This window comes from Varanus komodoensis, unplaced genomic scaffold, assembly GCF_004798865.1.
Source record: "Varanus komodoensis strain SLA01 unplaced genomic scaffold, ASM479886v1 scaffold1, whole genome shotgun sequence".
Classification (NCBI taxonomy): Eukaryota; Metazoa; Chordata; class Lepidosauria; order Squamata; family Varanidae; genus Varanus; species Varanus komodoensis.
Window position 1 is genome coordinate 56,667,707 of NW_025335268.1, and position 19,327 is coordinate 56,687,033.

General features: G+C 38.0%; 1 protein-coding gene across 1 annotated transcript in view; it reads right to left on the bottom strand.

Moving 5' to 3' along the window:
* Positions 1–523: 523 nt before the first annotated feature.
* SLC16A10 (solute carrier family 16 member 10) overlaps positions 524–19,327 on the bottom strand; it is a 55,207-nt gene continuing 36,403 nt past the window's right edge. Inside the window, exons 4-6 of the mRNA XM_044426366.1 lie at positions 9,876–10,019; positions 3,399–3,627; positions 524–1,371 (exon numbers count right to left, since the gene is read on the bottom strand). Of these exons, the coding sequence (XP_044282301.1) occupies positions 1,142–1,371; positions 3,399–3,627; positions 9,876–10,019 (603 nt within the window). The 3' untranslated portion in view covers positions 524–1,141. The remainder of the gene's footprint in view (positions 1,372–3,398; positions 3,628–9,875; positions 10,020–19,327) is intronic.

The window sequence follows — 19,327 nt, forward strand, 5'->3', positions numbered from 1 at the left end:
TACTGTTTCTTTTCTACAGATTTTTCTACAGATTGAAAGAAAACAGCACTTAAATTATTCTGAAGTCTGGTCTTTGAAAATGAAACAGCTGGCGAAAATCAGATTGTTAGTAGCATTACTGTATTTTGGGCCATACAATATGGAAAATACACAAATTTACATTCCCCTCACAAGCGCGCGCGCGCGCGCGCGCGCTCTCTCTCTCTCTCTCTCTCTCTCTCTCTCTCTCTCTATATATATATATATATATATATATGGTTTTAATGTTATTAGCAAACCATTAACAAAGAAGTGCTTGAACTATAATTTCTAGCCACTGAAGATGATAACAGAATAGTATTGTTGCTTCCCATTTTCAGATGAGTTAACTTGTATTAACTCATCAGGTTTATTTAAATATTTAAAATAAGGCACTCATAAAGTTACCATAATGCCATCCAGTTTCAAAAAAATATTGAGTCGTATAAAGCAATGCAACAAGGAGCCTATTATAGAATTAAACAACTGAAAATTTACAAAAATGTAAAAGATGTTCATATATATTTATTGTATTATGAAATTATGTTTCATAGTTGAAATCACCAAGAAACCATTGCTGAAAAGCATTAGGCATTCTTAAAATAACTGAAATCAATGGGCTTAGTACATCTAACACAGCATAGGATGTGACTAAGAGGTTTTTTAAAAGCTGTGAAGCCGCAAAAACAAGTTCCACAGAACTTTTAAAAGATCAATAATAATAGCTTTAAAATAGATACTACTAGAAATTCCAAGTCAATCATTCCACTGAGGAGATTATAAAAACTAATCAGTTAATAAAAGGGGCACAGTTCTAGAGTTTCAGAAATACAGTCATATGTGTACTTGTTTGTTTTTAAAGTTCTTAGATACACATCACTAGCATATATTCTGATTCTACAAAAATTCATATATGTAAAACATACTTTGAAACTGTTTCCAGAAACAAGAGAAAGACATTCTTAGCTGTTAGCAATTTTGTTTTACCATCACCACTACTTTTATAGTTTTTGTTGTGGCTTTGCTTTTCAAGTACAATCATATGGTATATTCAGTTCATAAACAAAAAGCTAACCTAGTTTTTATAAAAATAAATTCAATCTGGTAGAAAAAATATCAACTGTTAAATAACAGACTCTGATTCTTTGCTGGGTTTCTCAAATGAGTCCGAGATGCTTTTGATTTCCAGCATTTTATCTGTAGTTTCTCCATCCACAGTGTGAACTCGTTCTTTAGATTTCTTCTTTTCATGCACCCATGGGATGAAACACAATATAGCACCTCCAATAATAGGGGGAACTCCTGCTAGGTAAAAGGCTACATCATAATTACCGAGGTGGTCACGTAGCTTTCCTGAGCATAAAAGAAAACCATTATCAGTAAAATATGACAAATTAAGCTGTATTTTTGGCATGCTGATAATATTAAGATGATAAGAATCATTCAATGCAAATTACAGTAGAATACAAACCATACATGCTATGGACAAATGTACCATTAAGAGGACAAAAGTAATACTGGATTGGTTCCAGGCTTGTATTCAGTGACATTCTAGTGGCACTGGAGGAAAGGGGCAAGTTGGCAATCTTCTCTGATTCTCTTTTGCTGCAGTGTTGAGACCTCCAACACTGTTCCAAACAAATGAAGCACCATCTAGAACAATGTGGGAGATAGTGCTGCAGGAAAGAGAAGCTGGAGTAAATTGCTATGTCACCCATTTCGCCCAGCAGGAATCTGTCCCACTAGGTACTAGTTATTTCTGTGAATGGAAGTAGCCCTGTCTCTGCAGAGGATCCAGTTCACTGAGATTTTGAATCTTTGAGGTGTGGGGAAATTATTGAGGTAGCTTGTTGTCCAAAAACAAAATATTATGCAGAAGTGATCCAAGTTCACACAACATGACAACCCACTAAGGCTAGTTACCCATAGTGTATCGCCATATTGCACAAATCTAGTCGTTTTATTCATGGCTATTAGATATGTCAAATCCAAGCTCTTACAGGAAGGTTTCCAGATCCCTGTCTCACTATATTAGGTTTAGTTTCACAGCTCAAAACTGTACAGTTCACTTCATCAGCCACTGTCTCTTCTGTAACTGTTGCAAACCGCCCAGAAAACTTCAGTTATGGTCACTATAAAATTAAATTAATAATCATAATCAGTGATTCCAACATTAGACTTTGAAGGGAATGTTGATGAGGTCATTCCTCTAAGCTGTCAGAACTGTCCTCCAAAATGTTGCTTTGAGACTTAATGCTACTTTTCAATTACCTCAGTGGGTCATAAATACCAAAACAATATCCAACCAGCCACATTCTCACAACCTGTACTGTGTCAATTATAATTCCCTGCAACCCCACCACCTTTTAAATCCACGCACTTTTACAAAATGGATAATTTAGTCTTAGCTGCATTTTGGATGGACAGAGCTTTACCACTGGAATATGCAGCCCAAATGTAACCCTCTGCCCAACTCCCCAGTTCTTGCACTGCTGCTTACTGCCGGCCAGTTCTCAAGAACAGGGCATGCAAGAATGGCTCTCCTTACATGCTCAATCTCCCTATAGAATTGGGCTCCTCCCAATCTTCCAAACTATTTGGCAGGAGTCTGATTCTGCTAGGAGGTGGACAACTGTGCCCCTTTCAGTAGCTGAGCAACAAAAAAGAATGTGCACTTGTGTCATGAGAATCATCGATTGGACAGCCATTTGTATGACCTCCAAAGGACCCCCATTCCAAAATTTTGCACACTGCATTCTAGAAAATATGTTATATATTGTATCAATTTGTAAGAGATTGGTATGTGAGTTTTAAAAACCCAGCAATGCCATAGTTCAAGCTACACAAGAATTCAATGAATTAGCTTGAAGTAGGTTAAGCAATGACACAATCAGGTATAAACCCATTTTATACTTTGGATGTATTGACTACTAATTACTGTATCTTCAAATTGCTTTGTGTTGTTTCTGTAATGCTTTAAATTATTATATTGTTTTGCATAGTATTTATACAATCATTTATGTATTATGAGACTCAAGGTGGAAGCTAGAGTGTTGGACTGGGGACCTGGAAGATCCAGGTTCTAGTCCCCACTTAGCTATGAAGTTCACTGGATGACTTTGGCCCAGTCACAGACACTCAGCCCAATCTACTTCACAGGGTTGTTGTCATGAAGATAATATAGAGGTTTGTAAGTCACCTTGGGCTCCTCTCAAGAGGGAAAAAGGTGGGCTATAAATGAAATGTAATGATAATAATAAATTTTATAGAAACCACTTAGAGTTCTTAAAGCAAGTGCTATACACTCTAAATGAATGAATCCTACATTACATTCCTTCTATACATTTAAGAAGACTATATTAAATGTATATTCTACCTACCAGCAATAGGCGGACCAGCTGTCATTGGTATTGACATAATGCCCAAGAGGAATCCAATTGCTTGAGAAACATACTGCGAACCAACTAGTTCAAAGGCAATAGGTGCCATAATGCTAATGAAGCAGCCATCAAAAAGACCCATGAAGAGGCAGACAGCAATGAGGCCTCCAAAGGAATGGCATAACGGAATCATCATAGACAACAGGCCAATGAAGCAAAATGAAATCACCTACACATTGGGAAAGGAAAGTGTAAGCAACAAATCACATAACAGAGATACAGAACATATGCTTTCAGGGCAAAAACAGTGCTCAAGGCTGTATCCAATTGAGTCCTTTCACTCACAGAAAGATCAAGAAGAAGCGTCCATGAGATAATTTTTACTGATTCCCCCTTCCCCCAGCAACTCCCTCCCCCAAGATTGCTTCAATCCATCTTGGCAAACTTTCCTGGTCACACACACGTACACACACACTCCAAAACAGGTTTTATTGAATAAAATATGTACTCAATAATTACTTTAGAAATATAGCTAGTAATACTAGACATTATATGAATTCCAGGATGGTGTTAATCTGTATACTACAAAAAGTCCTAAGTAGATAAAAGGAATTAAAATAAATACTATAGACATCCATACATTGGGTTCAAATGGATAAGAATTGATTCTCAGGTTCCACTTGTCTAAATGGAGGACTGCAGTGAATATGTCTGGGACTATATTTTTTAAAAAATTATACTATTGTTTCATTATAGACAATTAATTAAAATTAAAGTAATAAATTAAAAATTAATAAAATGTTTATTATGTTTATAATTCTACATAATTGATATAGAATTAAAATATTTAATTGATTTTATAGAAAATATATTTTCTATATTACACAAATGTTTAATTCTATATCAATTATATAGAATTATTAAAATACATTAATTCAAATTAACAATTAACCATGCTAGGTCATGGTCTCAAGTCGTGGGTCTGGAGACAAATGGTTGGGCTATGGTTTTGGGACAGCTGATCAAGCTGAGGCTAGGCACGTCTAAGACTCTGTGGGGCAAAGAAGGGAGGTGCAAAGGGACATGGGAGAAGATGGTGAGAAGGAATTAGAATGGTTGGTCTCTAGACATAGGTGCTGTGCAGTAGCTAGTCTTTCCACAGTACCTGGAAAATCTAGCATTTCAGACAGCTAGTTTCTACAATTCTTTTCATCTTTCAGCTAGTTTTTGTGAATAACCAGAGCCACTAAGACTCCAATTTTCATTGAGTGTCTTTACCAAAACCCTAGGTCATGAAGGGGGTCAAGGGGTACCACTGAAAAGAGAACCAAGACACAGTTCTTCCAACAAGTCAATCTGGGCAAGGCATTCAACTAAAAAGCTTTTCAGAATATAGACCTAATTTTTACATGCACCCATCTTGCCCATCAATCAATAAAGAAGGTAAATACCGAGGCAAAGTCTACAATTTATAAGGAAGGGAACCCTACAAAAATTGGATAGGCCAGACTTGACTGCAAATCTGCCATTGAAGTCTACATACACTTCAATACAAATGATTTGTGGATGAAAAAATACATTCAAGGACATGTATACATCTGAAAAATGTGCCTTTGAAAAAACATGACTATGTTTTAATCATTGGGATAAGAATGCATACATGTTAAAGATACACTCAACTGTGTACACATTGGAAAGAATAAACTTGAAAATGCACTCAAATTGTCATTTGAAAAATAAAAAACAAAGCTTGAAATCAGATACAGAATTGGAAAATGCTTTGAGATGGAATTCAGAGAACTCCAGAAAACTTGAGTTTTGCCGATTTACACATTTCTCTGAAAGATACCTTTCCCAAGATCCTAGTGGATCATCCTAAAGGTGGAGTTAGGGTACAGGGAAATTCCTGCAACTGGTATGGGAAAGATACATCATGTATGTTGGTCACTACTTCAACAGAAATGTGAATCTAGGCAACTGGAATGGATGGTCCAGTGGGAACGGATTGATGGGGTTCTGTGACAGAGCTCCAGGTTCAGTGACTTGAGTGCAAGGAGGTGAGAACTAGTGGACACAAGCCAGGCCTCATATTCATTACACACTATTGTTTGCACCATCAGGAGGACCTAACAGACCTTGTCACAAACCAGTAGCATATTGTTCCAAGACCATGGGAGGGCCAGGAAGGTCAGAGCCCTGGGTTTTTATATTGTTTTTCAACAAAGCATACAAAAACAAGTGCTTTGAACCAACGACCAGACAAAACAGGCAAAAGACTAGGAAGATGTCTTTGGTCAGCACAGGGAGTGGATCAAACCTCACTCAGATAGACTAAATCTAATCAATGCAGAATGATCATGTGCCCTGCCATCACACTTATTTGTAATCATGCAGCCCCTCAGATATGTGTGACTCTGCCTGGAATGTATTCATGCCTAGTTCCTTGTTGATGTGCTTTAATTTAATCACAGGGCACTTAATTTCAGTGAGGCTTACTGAATTTTTGTCCTGGGTATGTAACCAGATGCTAATGACAAGATTGTTTGCTTTGGCCTCTTCATCCCTCTCAGCATGGAAATGTAAGTCCTTGAAGCTTAATTTTACACAAAACATCAAGCTGTGCTTCTTAAAGTACAGGATTTCAGGGAATATGAGGTGAAAGTGTCACTCAGGCCCTACTGCTGGACAGCCCACTAACAACTGTGTGGGAGGAAGAATAAGCAAGCTGCAAGGGGGATTTGCAATGCTTCCTTTTTCCATTCACAGAAGCTCCACTAGAACAAAGAACTTTCTATGAGTGGAAGGACACAACTGGATACAGCCTACTGATCTAACCTTTTAAAAGTAAGCCCCCTGCCCCTTAGTAGATCAGTAGTTGACAGAGGTTTCCTGGCATCTTAGATCTTTGGGAAAAGAGAAAAATCTTTTCCTTCTTCACCACTGAAGTAAATATTTCTCTTTAGTTAAGGAAACAAGCAAGATTGAACACAAAACCGCCACCAAATTCAGTTTACTGGAACCTTCAAGGGCACAGAAGTCTCCACACTGTACTCACACCACCCAGCAGAAATTGAGCATACTCTCCATTGCAACATAACATTTCTTGCAAGCTTGGTATTTTTCAGGGAGACTAATACTTGTATATCATTTGGAGGTTCACTTTTTAAAAAGATCTTTTATTGACATACTTAATGTGTTTTAACACAGCTAAAATTACCCTAGCATAAATATGTGCTTAAAAGCCAAATTCAAAATCATGTGCCATGCTAAGTTTAGGATATTGGTTTCACTATTTCTATCAGGCAAGGGGTCAGTCACTGCTGATCTAATCTCTCTCTGCTCAGACTTGTTGTTTCCTAACACTGAAGCTTCAAAGGGGAATCCAGTTAGCTTCTCTTCCTGCTATCTACAGACTCCTGTGAATCAACCATATGTGTCCCTTCCTAATCACACAGGTAAGGAAATATTTACTTAGACTGCAATAGACAGAACAAAAGGATTTACTTCGATGCCTTCTCCTGCAAGTGACCCTGCTGAGTCTTGAATGTAAAGATATCCTTCTTTGCATTTTGATTAAAGTTCCCTATGGGAGCCAAACTTCAAGGGCAACTATTGTTTCATCCTGCAAGTTTCCCTAAGATCCAACAGGCTTCCTATCCAATTAAGCTTTCCACAAAGGCATACCTCAGCATGCCCATCATTCTATTAGATCATAGCTGGTCCTGGACTGCATGGATCCACGTTGCATAGAAACAGAGTGAGTTAGAAGGGGTCTCCTAGGCCATCTAGTCTGACCTCCAGCTCCAGCCAGCTCTGCTCATGACACGCCTAACATGTGCATGCCCAGCATATGTTTGAACTCCCTCACTGATAGGGCTTCAACCACCTCTAGCTGCTTGTGTTAAGTGATTTCTAACAATTCTAGCAAACCACAGCCATTCTCCTAAAGAAGGAAACCTTGCATATGCAATCCTGTGAAGATGACAGAATGCTATGGAAAGAAACAACAAATGCGGAAGGAGGGCAGGAACAAGAGTGTAAAAATACAGAAGACAAAATGGACAGGACCTCCAAAACCTAGTAATAGACAGACAGCACTATCCCATATCTGGGAAAGGGTAGATCTTAAAAAAAAACTATTTAGTATGGTGGGCATTCATTGAACACTCAAAGTAATATGCTCTTTTAGCCAATCACTTTGAAATCAGTGTGGTCTCTAGACTCTATTGCATTCCTGATTATGACTGGACTACAGTGGGCAACATCCAATGCCCACTTCCTTTTCTCTAACTTATTTGAAGATAAGATGGTCAAGATGGTCCTCATCTTGTGTGCCATAGTTCCTGGCATCCCTAGATGCTACTCCAAACATGCAATGGCAGCATCTTACAAAGGCTCTGCTAGCAGCCCACTACAAGCCTTCCTTACTATTTTCCATCTCAGTTAATTTGAGAAAGTGGGATGACAAAGAGCACTTTCTGTTGACTAAGAGCTCTAGAATGGGTATGATAAATATAGAATTATTTCAGTGAGTCTAAATACTGTTCCTTAAGGAATTGCTTCTATTACAGGTAAGTAACATATTTTTCACCAGCACACTAAAAGCTCATAATGGAGGATGGGGGTTTAGAAAAGTGTTATTTTCACACTCCTGAATACCTTTTGCAGGAGTCTGAGCAGTCTAGACTGTGATTATATTAGTAAGGGAGATTTAGTGGCTTGTGTTCACAGAATCACTAGGGAAGGGTATCAGATTCCCATGTACCATTATTTTGTGACATCTTAAATAACTCTTTTTAAAATGTGTTTTCTCACAGGGCAAGCCAGTCAGTCTTCATACCAAATAAATGTAAGAGTGATCACTGAACTCTTTAAAAAATGAATATGGCCACACAGGGAGATACTTTTCTACCTACTTTGCTTGAACCTCCCTTATGTTAAATTTACTTTTTTGAGATCATATTCTATTCTCAGAATAGATGTGAATAAAACTTTTAAACAAGAAGTGGTTTATAAGCTAACCCACTGTAACAAGACTTTCTGTCTGCACTTGGAAGTCTGGGTTGGATATCTGGCAACCAGTTGGGTTTTCAGAGATTTAAGCATTGGATATTTCCAGAATTCAAACATCCAAATGAATTTCTTGTGATTCATAGGAGTACTGTTTCATGGGTGTTGTGGATTATAGTACCTGGGACATAATGCAATTATGAGTGAATTATGCAGGTGTCTCCAAGGTTTAATTAAGTTTCTCTTCTGGCTTGACTGGGCCAGCTGTGCTACTAATTACTTGGCAACAGTGACAGAAGTACAGAAGGTTCTTAGATGCTGGTGCCAGTTATTGAAGAATATCTGCCAGAATCAGCAAGATTCCTGTAAATCACAAGAAATTCTACCAGATTTGATACTAGATTCCAATGCAAGCGGAATATGACATGATTAGAGTTGTGCCAATAAAAACCCCCTCCACTACCTGCACTAATTGTCTGAAAATTTTTGCCATAACCAATGACATCTGATTTATTTTGGCTGGGATATTCCTAGAATTCATATACTTTAAAACCTAAAGGACTGGAGAGAACCCAAATAAGAGAAATCATCCCACATATTCTTGCCTTACTGCTCAGATATCCAAAGGTTCTAAGCATTTTCATGCTTTGTATGAAAGAAAGCAAAAGGAAAGATTTTCTTTCCTCTTGAGATATGTTGTAATTTGACTTAACTGGCCCCATAAGCAGCAAGTCATGCATTGTCTTACGTGAACAGTATGGGAAGCAGATGGAAATTGGGAGTCACATTTCTCCTCTAGCTCACACAGAATCTTTCTGACATGACAAAATGCTTCCCCTGGAAATAGCAGTAATACAGCAATACCACCAGATCCACTGACTCAGCAACCATGTTTTTGCTTAATGGCAGCTGACTAGAGTCCAATGATCTCATGTGGTCTCACCCAAGAGTACAATATACACATTGGGTTGGTGGGGGTGAGGGAGTAGCTGCTTCCAAGTGGGTTGGTGGGGAGAGGCATCCAGGAACAGGCCTGTTGTTGTGGGGAGGAGAGATGAGCTGATAGGTGGAGATTTGGAAGCAGAGGGGTAGCACCCAGAAAGATTGATTGATTGCTTTTATTTCCCATCTTTCACTTTGTCTCAGGGTGGTATCATGGAAATTCGTATTGTGGATCTTTTAAATCCACAGCTCCCCTTACAATTGCCCTTTATCTTAGTTGGTTAGTTACATCACATAGGTTATAAAGAAGTGTCCAACAATTATTTTATACTGCAAGTAAATTGCATATGTGATATCGCATTCTGTCAAATTTGATTTTAATTTACATATGCAGATAATGATATGAATATTCTGTATCATAATATGTAGGACAGCAATGCAGACAGAGAATCCACCAATGTGGCCTTTGGCTTCGGGTACTATATTATTTATAAACTTATCAGTGCTGTTATACAATAGCTGTACCTGTAAATAAACCTTTTTTGTACCAGGAATATAATCTGCAATTCTGCCAAAAACCAACCGGCCAACTCCTGAAGTAATGCCAAGGCAAAGCAGAAGAGTCACTTCTGGAACATTTTCACCAATGCGTTCCTTCACATGATTCAGCTGTTTGGAAACAGAAAGGAAGATGAACTGAATTTACAAGCAATGAATTTACAATCCTGTAATCACACAAAAGGTGTTTGCTTAGTACTGTCACCCATATTTGTAAGTTTTCTTACTTTCATAGACCCACTTTGGATCAGTTAATAAGTAAGCCAATATATGAATGCACCTTCTCCCCAAACACCCATCTGTCCTTCTCTTTGTAGCATGCCTGAATGTAATGTAGAACTAGCCTGTCTCCTAACTGAATTTCAAACTGTGTTTTAGAATCCTAATTGTTCCAAAGCTGACCAGAATTACCGAATTTGGGGAAAAATGGAAACTGTGGTTAAATAGTTTAATTGTAGTGTATACAAAACTAAGAAGACAGGCAAAAAGCTTGTTCATACATCAGTTTCTTAAACTAAAATTATGATTGAAGTAGTCTTATAAATTATGGAACAAAGTTAGTACTCATATTCTGTGCAGTTCTTAATGAGTTTTAAAGAAACAATGCAGTGGTTTTATTGGCTGATCTTAGCAATGACTTAGAAAAATGTATTGCTGTCTATTCAGCTGAAGAAAAAAGCATCAGTTACAAATAAAAGTTAAACCTATTGAATTCAATATCAGCTATAGTAATTACAATTAAATGAACATGAAATGCATTGATCAGTCTGTATATTAGGAAAAAATCACTGGAAGATCAGAGTGTTCCTGAATTAAGTTTTTTTTTCTTTTGAGTAATTATTGAAAAAAAATAAAAACTGAACAAAAAAACCCCAAAACATTTTAACTAATTTTTGAAACTTATATTCTTAAAAGCTGAAATTCAGAGAACAATAAGTCAGTTTCTTATACTGTGTCTTTCACATTTGGAATGTGGAATCATTCATTTGGAATCAAGCCTATACCTTATTTGTGATCAACTCTGAAAACATCATTTGTAAGCTGGGAAGATGTGAATGGATACAGTGTAGATTCCACTTCATCTTGTTGTGCTCATTAAGAGGTGTCAAATACTTCTGGAGTTGACCTGGTTATTATCTTTTTGGAAGTTTAATGTGCAAGAGTGATATTGGGAGCTGGGGGCGAGATTCTCTCCCAGCATCCTTGTATTCACGTGTTAAGAAAGATCAAAATGTCTCTTGCCCATTCAAGGCAACAATGCTGCTAAATCAAATAAAATAGCTAAAACACCTTCACAAACCAGCTTAATTGAAACTATTAATAAATTTGTCATGGAGTAGTATCAATATAAATTGGTTTTAAAAGTTTCCCTCAGAGTTTTAAATATACTGGATGTAAATGCTAAAATTCTTTGAGTACAATAGTTTTGTGTAGAGAAAACCAATAGGATGATCAAGTAGAGTTCATAATACAGTGAAAGATAACAAGCTGGTTCTTTATACAGTAATGTCTTGATAGTATTGTCCTGTATTTTTATATATGAGATATGATTCACTTTTAATTACTAAACCCATTCAACAGAAGCATGCATTTATCTTTTTTAGCTTATTTGACAAAGCAAAATATTTAAACTCCTTAGATTTTTCATAATTAGTTTGTTTGAAGCCATAAGTTATATAGGTGCTGGTTTGGAATAGACTGTGTTTGAAACTGGGTGAAATTTGAAAGCCACAGTGCTGAAAAGCCAAATGAACCCAGATTACCTTAGTATCTGCTGCTGTTCTCCTCACTCTGTGACATACTGATAACATACACCTGTACTTGAAAGTATGCCTGATTTATTCCAGTCGAACTCTCTGCCAAGTAAATTTACCCAGGAATGTGTTATGACAAACGGAACATTTCTAGGCTGCAGTTGTGTGCCAGGATTTCTATTCCGCCATGAAGCTTACTGGGTGACTTTACTGCATTTACTCTTTCTTAGCATAACCTACCTCATTGGGAATGTTGTGAGGGTAAAATGGGACAAGGGAGAAGATAATAAGCTCTGCCACAAATTTCTTAGGGGAAAGGCATAATAGAATACATAAATAGCAATCTAGAACTCTCCAAGCAAAACCAACATTATACTGGCTTAGTAGCACTCACTCTGGTCCAAGGAAAAGGGAATTGCTACTTGAACCTAGAATATGTTTTTCAATTCCAAAAGGAAGCAAGCTTGGCCAATAGCATTCATCTTGCTTCAAAGAGCTGAAATGGCCACAAGAATGAAATAAGGTCAGTATTTATAATCACTATTACTCACAGCCATTCAAAATGCACAAAAAGGGAACTAAAAAGCAGAAGAAATTTGGCCATATGCTATTAACTCGTAGACTGGCTTCACACTTTGGAAGTTATAGCATTGACCAGGTTCAAACAATCAAACAGCCCACTAAGGGATGTTTAAGCCATAGTGAACCATGGTACATGCTAGATGGCATTTCTGTATATTTTCCACAAGTGGGTAGTGTCATGGTGTTTCATCCCACACACCATAAGTTAAACAAAACCCACATAACCCTGTAACAGACCATGGGTTTGTTTTATCCTCACATAGCCCATGGTGACTGGATTCAGATGACCCAACAACCCTCAGTTAGGAGCTGAACGTGTAAAATGCCAGCAAGCACATACTAGAATGGATTCAATGGCAGGCTGTTGTGAACTGGCCCATTGTATATATGGCATGTGTGTGTTTTACAGTTGTTATAAATAGCGGCATAGCGGTACATTTTGAAATGCAGGAACTTATCATGATAGCCCCTTCTGTCATGTCCACAGGGAAAACCCATAGACAGACCCACTGAATATACACACCCTGCTTTCCTATTATTTGCAAATGTGCTAAAATGGTTAAAAGAGCCATCATAACACAAAAATATCCAAAAGCAAACAAACTACTACTTACATTTCACAATTACTTTATGCATAATTCTTTCTTCCAATTGCATACTTTCAACTACTCATAAGAACATAAGAAAAGTCATGCTGGATTAGACCAAAGGTCCATCTAGTCTACATGGTGGCAAACCAGATGTCCACAGAATCCCTTGAGCAAGATAGGTACAAGACCTCCACCTGCCCAAGCCCTTCAGCACCTGGTGAATGCAGGTATGTCACCTCAGGTAAAAGACATAGCACAAAGCCAGCAAGGCTTTTAGCCACTGATAGGCTCCTCCCTCATGAATTTGTCCAATCATCTTTAAAGCCATCCAGATTGGCAGCCATTACCACTTTCTGTGGTAGCAAATTCCATAGTTTAACCATATGCTGTGTGAAGAAGTACTTCCTTTTATCTGCCCTAAACCTCCCACTAATCAGCTTGATGGTTCAAGTGCTCAAGTGTTATGGAAGAGGGAGAAAAAGTCTCCCTCTGTACTTTCTCCACATGGTGCATTATTTTAAATCCTTTTATCATGTCTACCCTTACTTGCCTTTTTTTGAACAGTCCCAGTTGTCATAGCCACTCCTCATATAGGAGCTGCTCCAGTCCTCTGCCTTCTCTGTATTTGGTAGGTAAAGTGACTAAAACTGGACACAAAATTCCAAGTATGGTTGCACCAACATTCTGTATAAGAGGAAGTAAGTTTTTGGCAGTTCTATTCTCTATTCCATTACTAATTGTGCCTAGCATGGAGTTTGCCTCCTTCACTGCAGCTGAGCACTGGGCTAATGTTTTTATCAAGCTGTCCAGCATTGCCCCAAGAACTCTTTCTTGCTCAGACCCCATCAGTGTATACTTGAAGTTGAGATTTGTTACCCCAACATGCATTATTCCACACCGCTCTGCTATATTGAACTGCATTTGCTATTTTAATGCCCATTCTCCCTGCCTTGAGCCCCTCAGAATCCCTGTTGGTTTTAATCACCCTTAAAACATAGAAACAGAGCAAGTCAGAAGGGGTCTCCTGAGCCATCTAGTCTGACCCCCAGTTTAACGTCATCAACAAACTTGGCTACTTCACTACTTACTCCTAATTCCAGATGGTTTATATATAGCACTGGTCCTAATACAGAACTCTATGGGACTCCACTGGTAACATGTGTCCATTAGGAGAAATGGCCATTTATTCTCATCCTAGGGCTTCTATTCTTTAACCAACTAGTGATTCATAAGAGGACCACCCCACTTTTATTTCATGGCTGCTCAGTGTGCTCAGGAGCCTTTGGTGTGGGGCTCTGTCAACTTACAAAATGCATTTAACAAAAGATCTTCAACCAGCTGATATGCAACTGCTGTCTTTTAACTAGAAATGCAAACAATCTTGCACAGAAGCATAAATTACATCAAAGAAAAAGAAAAGCGTCTCTGCTTAACTATTTGCCTTATTTCCTCTGTGCTAAGGTAACACAAACAACAGTAAAATCTGATAACCTCCTTATCACCTCATTCACTGGCCAGAGCAAGAGGCAGGGTCAATTACCTTGGTACACTGGCAGATAACTTATTAGTTTCTACTCTGAAGAGAGTTCCAGAGCTACACTCCCCTGCATTCCCTCTCCACTACACCTCCAACTGAGGTTAACTTCATAGAGTAGTTTTAACTAGAATCATGCAGCGAGAGCATTTGATAAACTAACAGAACTACCTGCACAATTTAAGTGGTTTTCTAGTACCTTTGCATTTAACTCCTCAAAGGAAGGCAGGCAGTATCTCATTTCTAATAATCACTGGTGGTAATATTTAACAACAACAACACCCCACAGCTGAAGCTCTCTGGAGGGTTTACAACAATCCATAAAAACAGACAATAAAAATGCAATTAGAACCACCAAAGAGTTATAACTCCATTTATTTAATCTTCTGAAGGTACATGAGCTCAATCATTTTGAAAAACGAAATGAAACGAAAACAAAAAACCTAACACCACTAGTGCTCAAAAGTGGTAAATCCATGAGATCATTGAAATTTTCTTTATGACAGATAAACTACCACAAAATATGACTGCATATTCCTAATTCCTATGGGGAAATGAAAGAACTTAAAAATAAAAAGCAATATATAGAAAAATACTAAACACAGAGCAAATACATTGCCCGCTCTTGTTCTGTACTAACTGCTTTTAAACGGGAATGAAGACTACTTGAAAGATATTCAGCAAGAATATAGCTCTGGTACCAGACTTCAGTGCGGCTTCAGGCATGGTTTTGCTGATGGGCCCCCAATGAAAGGCTAGAGTTTCTTTCCCACTCCAACTAGTGGGCCCTTTTCTGTCTGCCAACCTGCCATTGCTTGTTCTGCCATCAACCCAGCAGACATTGATATATTTTCCCAGCAGGTGGCAGCAGTGCTTTTGCATGGGAGCCAAGTCAGCATTCGACCCCCCCCCACACACATACACACACTAGTAGCCCACCATGTAAAATTACCCCAAATGCAATGTTGATATCAGGCTGGACATTGTATCTGGAGTAATTTAACATGGTGGACAAGTCACTGTGAGTGGGAAGAAGCACATCAACCCAGTTCCCAGGCAAAAGAGCAGCCACCTGCTGAGAAACTCTACTTCCACAGGTAAACAAGGACAGGATGGTCCCTTCTGAGCCCTCAGCAACTGTTCAACCACACCTCCCCCAACACTGACCCAACTACTACTCATGGCATATAAATTTATGAAGATTTTAAGAGTAAAATGTAATTACATGCTAATCACAAATCAAAATACTATAATTATAAATGCCATTTTTGAATTTTGTTTTATTTGCCCATTGAGTACCTTCCTTTTTCCCCTCCAAGCATAATGCCTCATGCCATATGAGGCTCTGCTTCAACTCCCTGTGTTCTCTCAGTTTCAGAAGTAGTTTGATAAGTGGCATGGAGTCTGCTTCCAAGTTTGGAAGGAAAGGGACTTTAGAAACACTAAAGCATTTGTGATGTTCATCAAACTGTCTTCCATATGCTTTGCGTTCTTTCATATTAAGGTTAACAGCAGCAAGCTCTTGCGCCTCTTGCGCCTCTAAATAAAAAATGAATAATTGGATGATAAATGTGAAAAGTAAGTGTGGATGACAAATTTCATGAGGACATGAAAGATTCAAGCTGCTGAACTGGGCATACTTACCTGGGATTAAGCACCAGTGTGTCCAGTGGGACTGACTTCTGAACAGACATGCGTAAGATCATGCTCTAAGTATTAACTCCCTACTCAGCTCTGCAAAATAGATACATTTTAACCTATTGTGAACTCTTTGAACACAACAAAGAAGTCAAGTGGTGACTCACGATGAATCATCTTTGATATACAATGCCAGCCTTAGCCAGATCTGGTTATTTTATAGGTGTAGCATCTGCTTTTCTTCTAGTCTTTTTGTCATCTAGTATTTTGTACAAATTCTAAACAAAGAATATCTCCCAAGAAATAAAGTACTAAGAAGTAGTTGCTGATAATTATGATGAATGGTCATCAGTTACACCTGGCGTGAATAAGCAAAATTAAAAAGAGGAGTGTACTGTGGAAATGCTGTCTTCACAGAACATGTATAAGATATCACTTTTAGATGGATGTAAAGAGGCTAGACTAATCAAGTATATGCACTGCCAGATCAATATTGACAAGTGCAAGGAAGGGATAAGAAATGCAGAGTCACAGAACTATAAAAAGGGGGGAAATGTCACTAACCTGGGCAGTCAAATGCAGCAGAAGTTGAGATCTGAAGGAAGATAAATGTAAAGATTAGAAAAGCAAGTAAAGCACACAGGAGCCACTGAAGATCTGGTGCCTTAGAAAACATCCATCTAAAAACTAAGGTGGCACTGTAATACAGGTACCATATTAACTTTGGATAGGAAAAATGTGTGGAAGGTGGCATGGTTGAAGGAGAAACAAAAAGAGAGAGAAGGGTGGAGAGAAGGGGAAGAAAAAGAGGTTAAGAGAAAGATGATGTGAAGGGTTATTATGTTTAACATCATGCTTGTGAATATCTTTACAAATCATGAAAATAGTAATACCTGACTTACAATATTACACTAGCAATAGACATAAGAATAAGAATTATTTTTAAAAAGCTAGTTTCCATCAAGACAGCAATACAAAAAAGTGGAAGAAAATTGCTTAGAAAAACTCAATACAAGTAGCACATAAAAGTAGTACTGAACTCATACAATTAAAAGTGTATTATATATATGATTACATGGTTTGGTTATATATTCCTTTGTCACTCTGAAATAAATGCATCTTATGAAAGCTATGATTAGACTGTGCCCTACATATTTGTTTTAAAGAGCAGAATAAGATAGACACACAGCATTCTATATTTCAAAGGAAATAATTATGTTCCAGTACATTTTTCTATCAGAAACTGACTTACTGAACTTATCAATAAAGTTATAAAGAAAGAAATACTGAAAGATATAGATGAGAATTTGAGGCCAGCAGGGTAGGACAGCCTGCAAACATTCTCCAGGAAGGAGGCAGAAAAGCCTCATTCCACAGACAGACCTCTGTATGGATTATGAGAATCCAACCCATTTGAAGCACATGTCATAGGAACAAATAATGCCACCTGTACCATATCCCAGGTGAAATCCATGAATTGTGCCCTCTTGGGCTTCATTCCAAGGCAGATCTGAACAGAACAAATTTAGTCTGAATGTCTGGGGAAAATGAACTAACCATTATTCTATTGAGAAGTTACTGAAATCACTGGAGGTTAAGTTGAGGCTAGATAGGCCTCTAATCTTGAATGATGCTTTAAGCATCCCCAGTGTGATGCCCTCTAGATGGTTTGGAATACAAATCTCTTCAGCCGCTGGTAGCATAGCCAACAGTCAGATGATAGGACCTGTTGTCCAAAATAACCTGGGGGCATCACATTGAAGAGAGCTGCTTTAAGAATAGGTTTTCTGCTTTAAACTGGCCAAGATAATATGAACTTGCTTTTCCAGTCAGGGCTACCTACAGACTTTTCACAGTCAAGCTGAGAAGGCCACCCACCACTGCTCTGCATCAGATTAATCTCCAGCTCCAAGTCAACATCAAGCACATATTGTGCAGATGTCTGTTCTTGAGCAGTGCCATCTTGTCCAACATGGTGCTTTATTGGCCCAAGTGCAGCGTACTGCACACAATGCATATGCCAAGTGTTGTTCTGGAAGTACTTCCCCTGCTACCACCAAGTTTCTGAAGCTGAGTCCAAGTCAACATAATCTGAACCATTATCCTCAAAATTCTTCTGATAGGATTTTTGATCCACCTCCTTTAGTACCAATTCCAACTTTTAAAAATTCGTAGTTATATACAAAGAAAGCCTTAACCAGCACTAGAATAGACACACAATCTGGACAAAATATGACTGAACAGGAACTATTCTAGATGTGCAGCAAAGGACAGGTACTGAAATTAAGATGCTCCCTTTCTAAATCCTAAGGCAACCCCACACCAATTGCAATTGCAGTTATTCAGCAATACTCTCCCTACCATGGAGGATTCCTATACTTCACGAATAAGCAGGGGAATTTCCTGAAGAAGCAGTATCAGTAGTGTCAGACTAGCACAATCTATCAAGTTTACAAAACATCAGATAGTGTTAAAAATAAGAAATTTCAAGTCAAGTCCAAAAACAAAATCTACAAGTAATAAGCAATGGCACTGTAAGTTGTATTAGATACAAAGTACATATTCAAAATATCAAAAGATACATTGGAGCAAAACTAAAGAACATTTTCTCACCTAATCTGTGAGAATATATGTACAAGCAAACTCCCTTTTGCCTATGGAAAGGTATTCCTAAGAGAACACTCCTATGTGCCCTGTCTATTAAGGAATGAATAGAGCTTCCTGCTCTCAGTCTTTGTCACTGTCAGAGGCATCAATTTTTCCCTCTTTCTCCTGATTTGGAGAAAAAATAATTTTAAAAAATGAGATGACACAACACATAAAACCTCTTCTTCCCACCCTAGCCCACCCAAGGGAGGAAAGGAAAAGAAGATGGAAAATGGGAGGATAATAAAACAAGGAGCTAGATATAGTAAAAGAGAACACAGTGTAAATGGTTGAATACAGAAGAAATGGTGGTGGAAGGGATCTGGTGCAATGAATTACAAGTAGGAGGTACACGAGCAGAGGAACTGAGGTAACACATGGAGTTGCAAGCTTTTTCTATATGCCAGTTTTTCTGTGCTCCACAAGATCAAATACAAATTAAACATTTCCATTTATCCATCTCAATCCATAGGCTTCACAAACTTTTCTAAGGGTATAATTCTTATGTTAAGATGAAACATGATTGTCTAAATGTAGTCATTCATTCATCTGTTGTTCCCCTTCTCCCATGTGCAAAATAGTCTTTGTCTACATAATTTAACTTTTAATTGCTGCAAAATCTGTAAAACACAAAAGGTGCACAGTATTTTAAAATGCCTTTAGCTGAAAAGATGG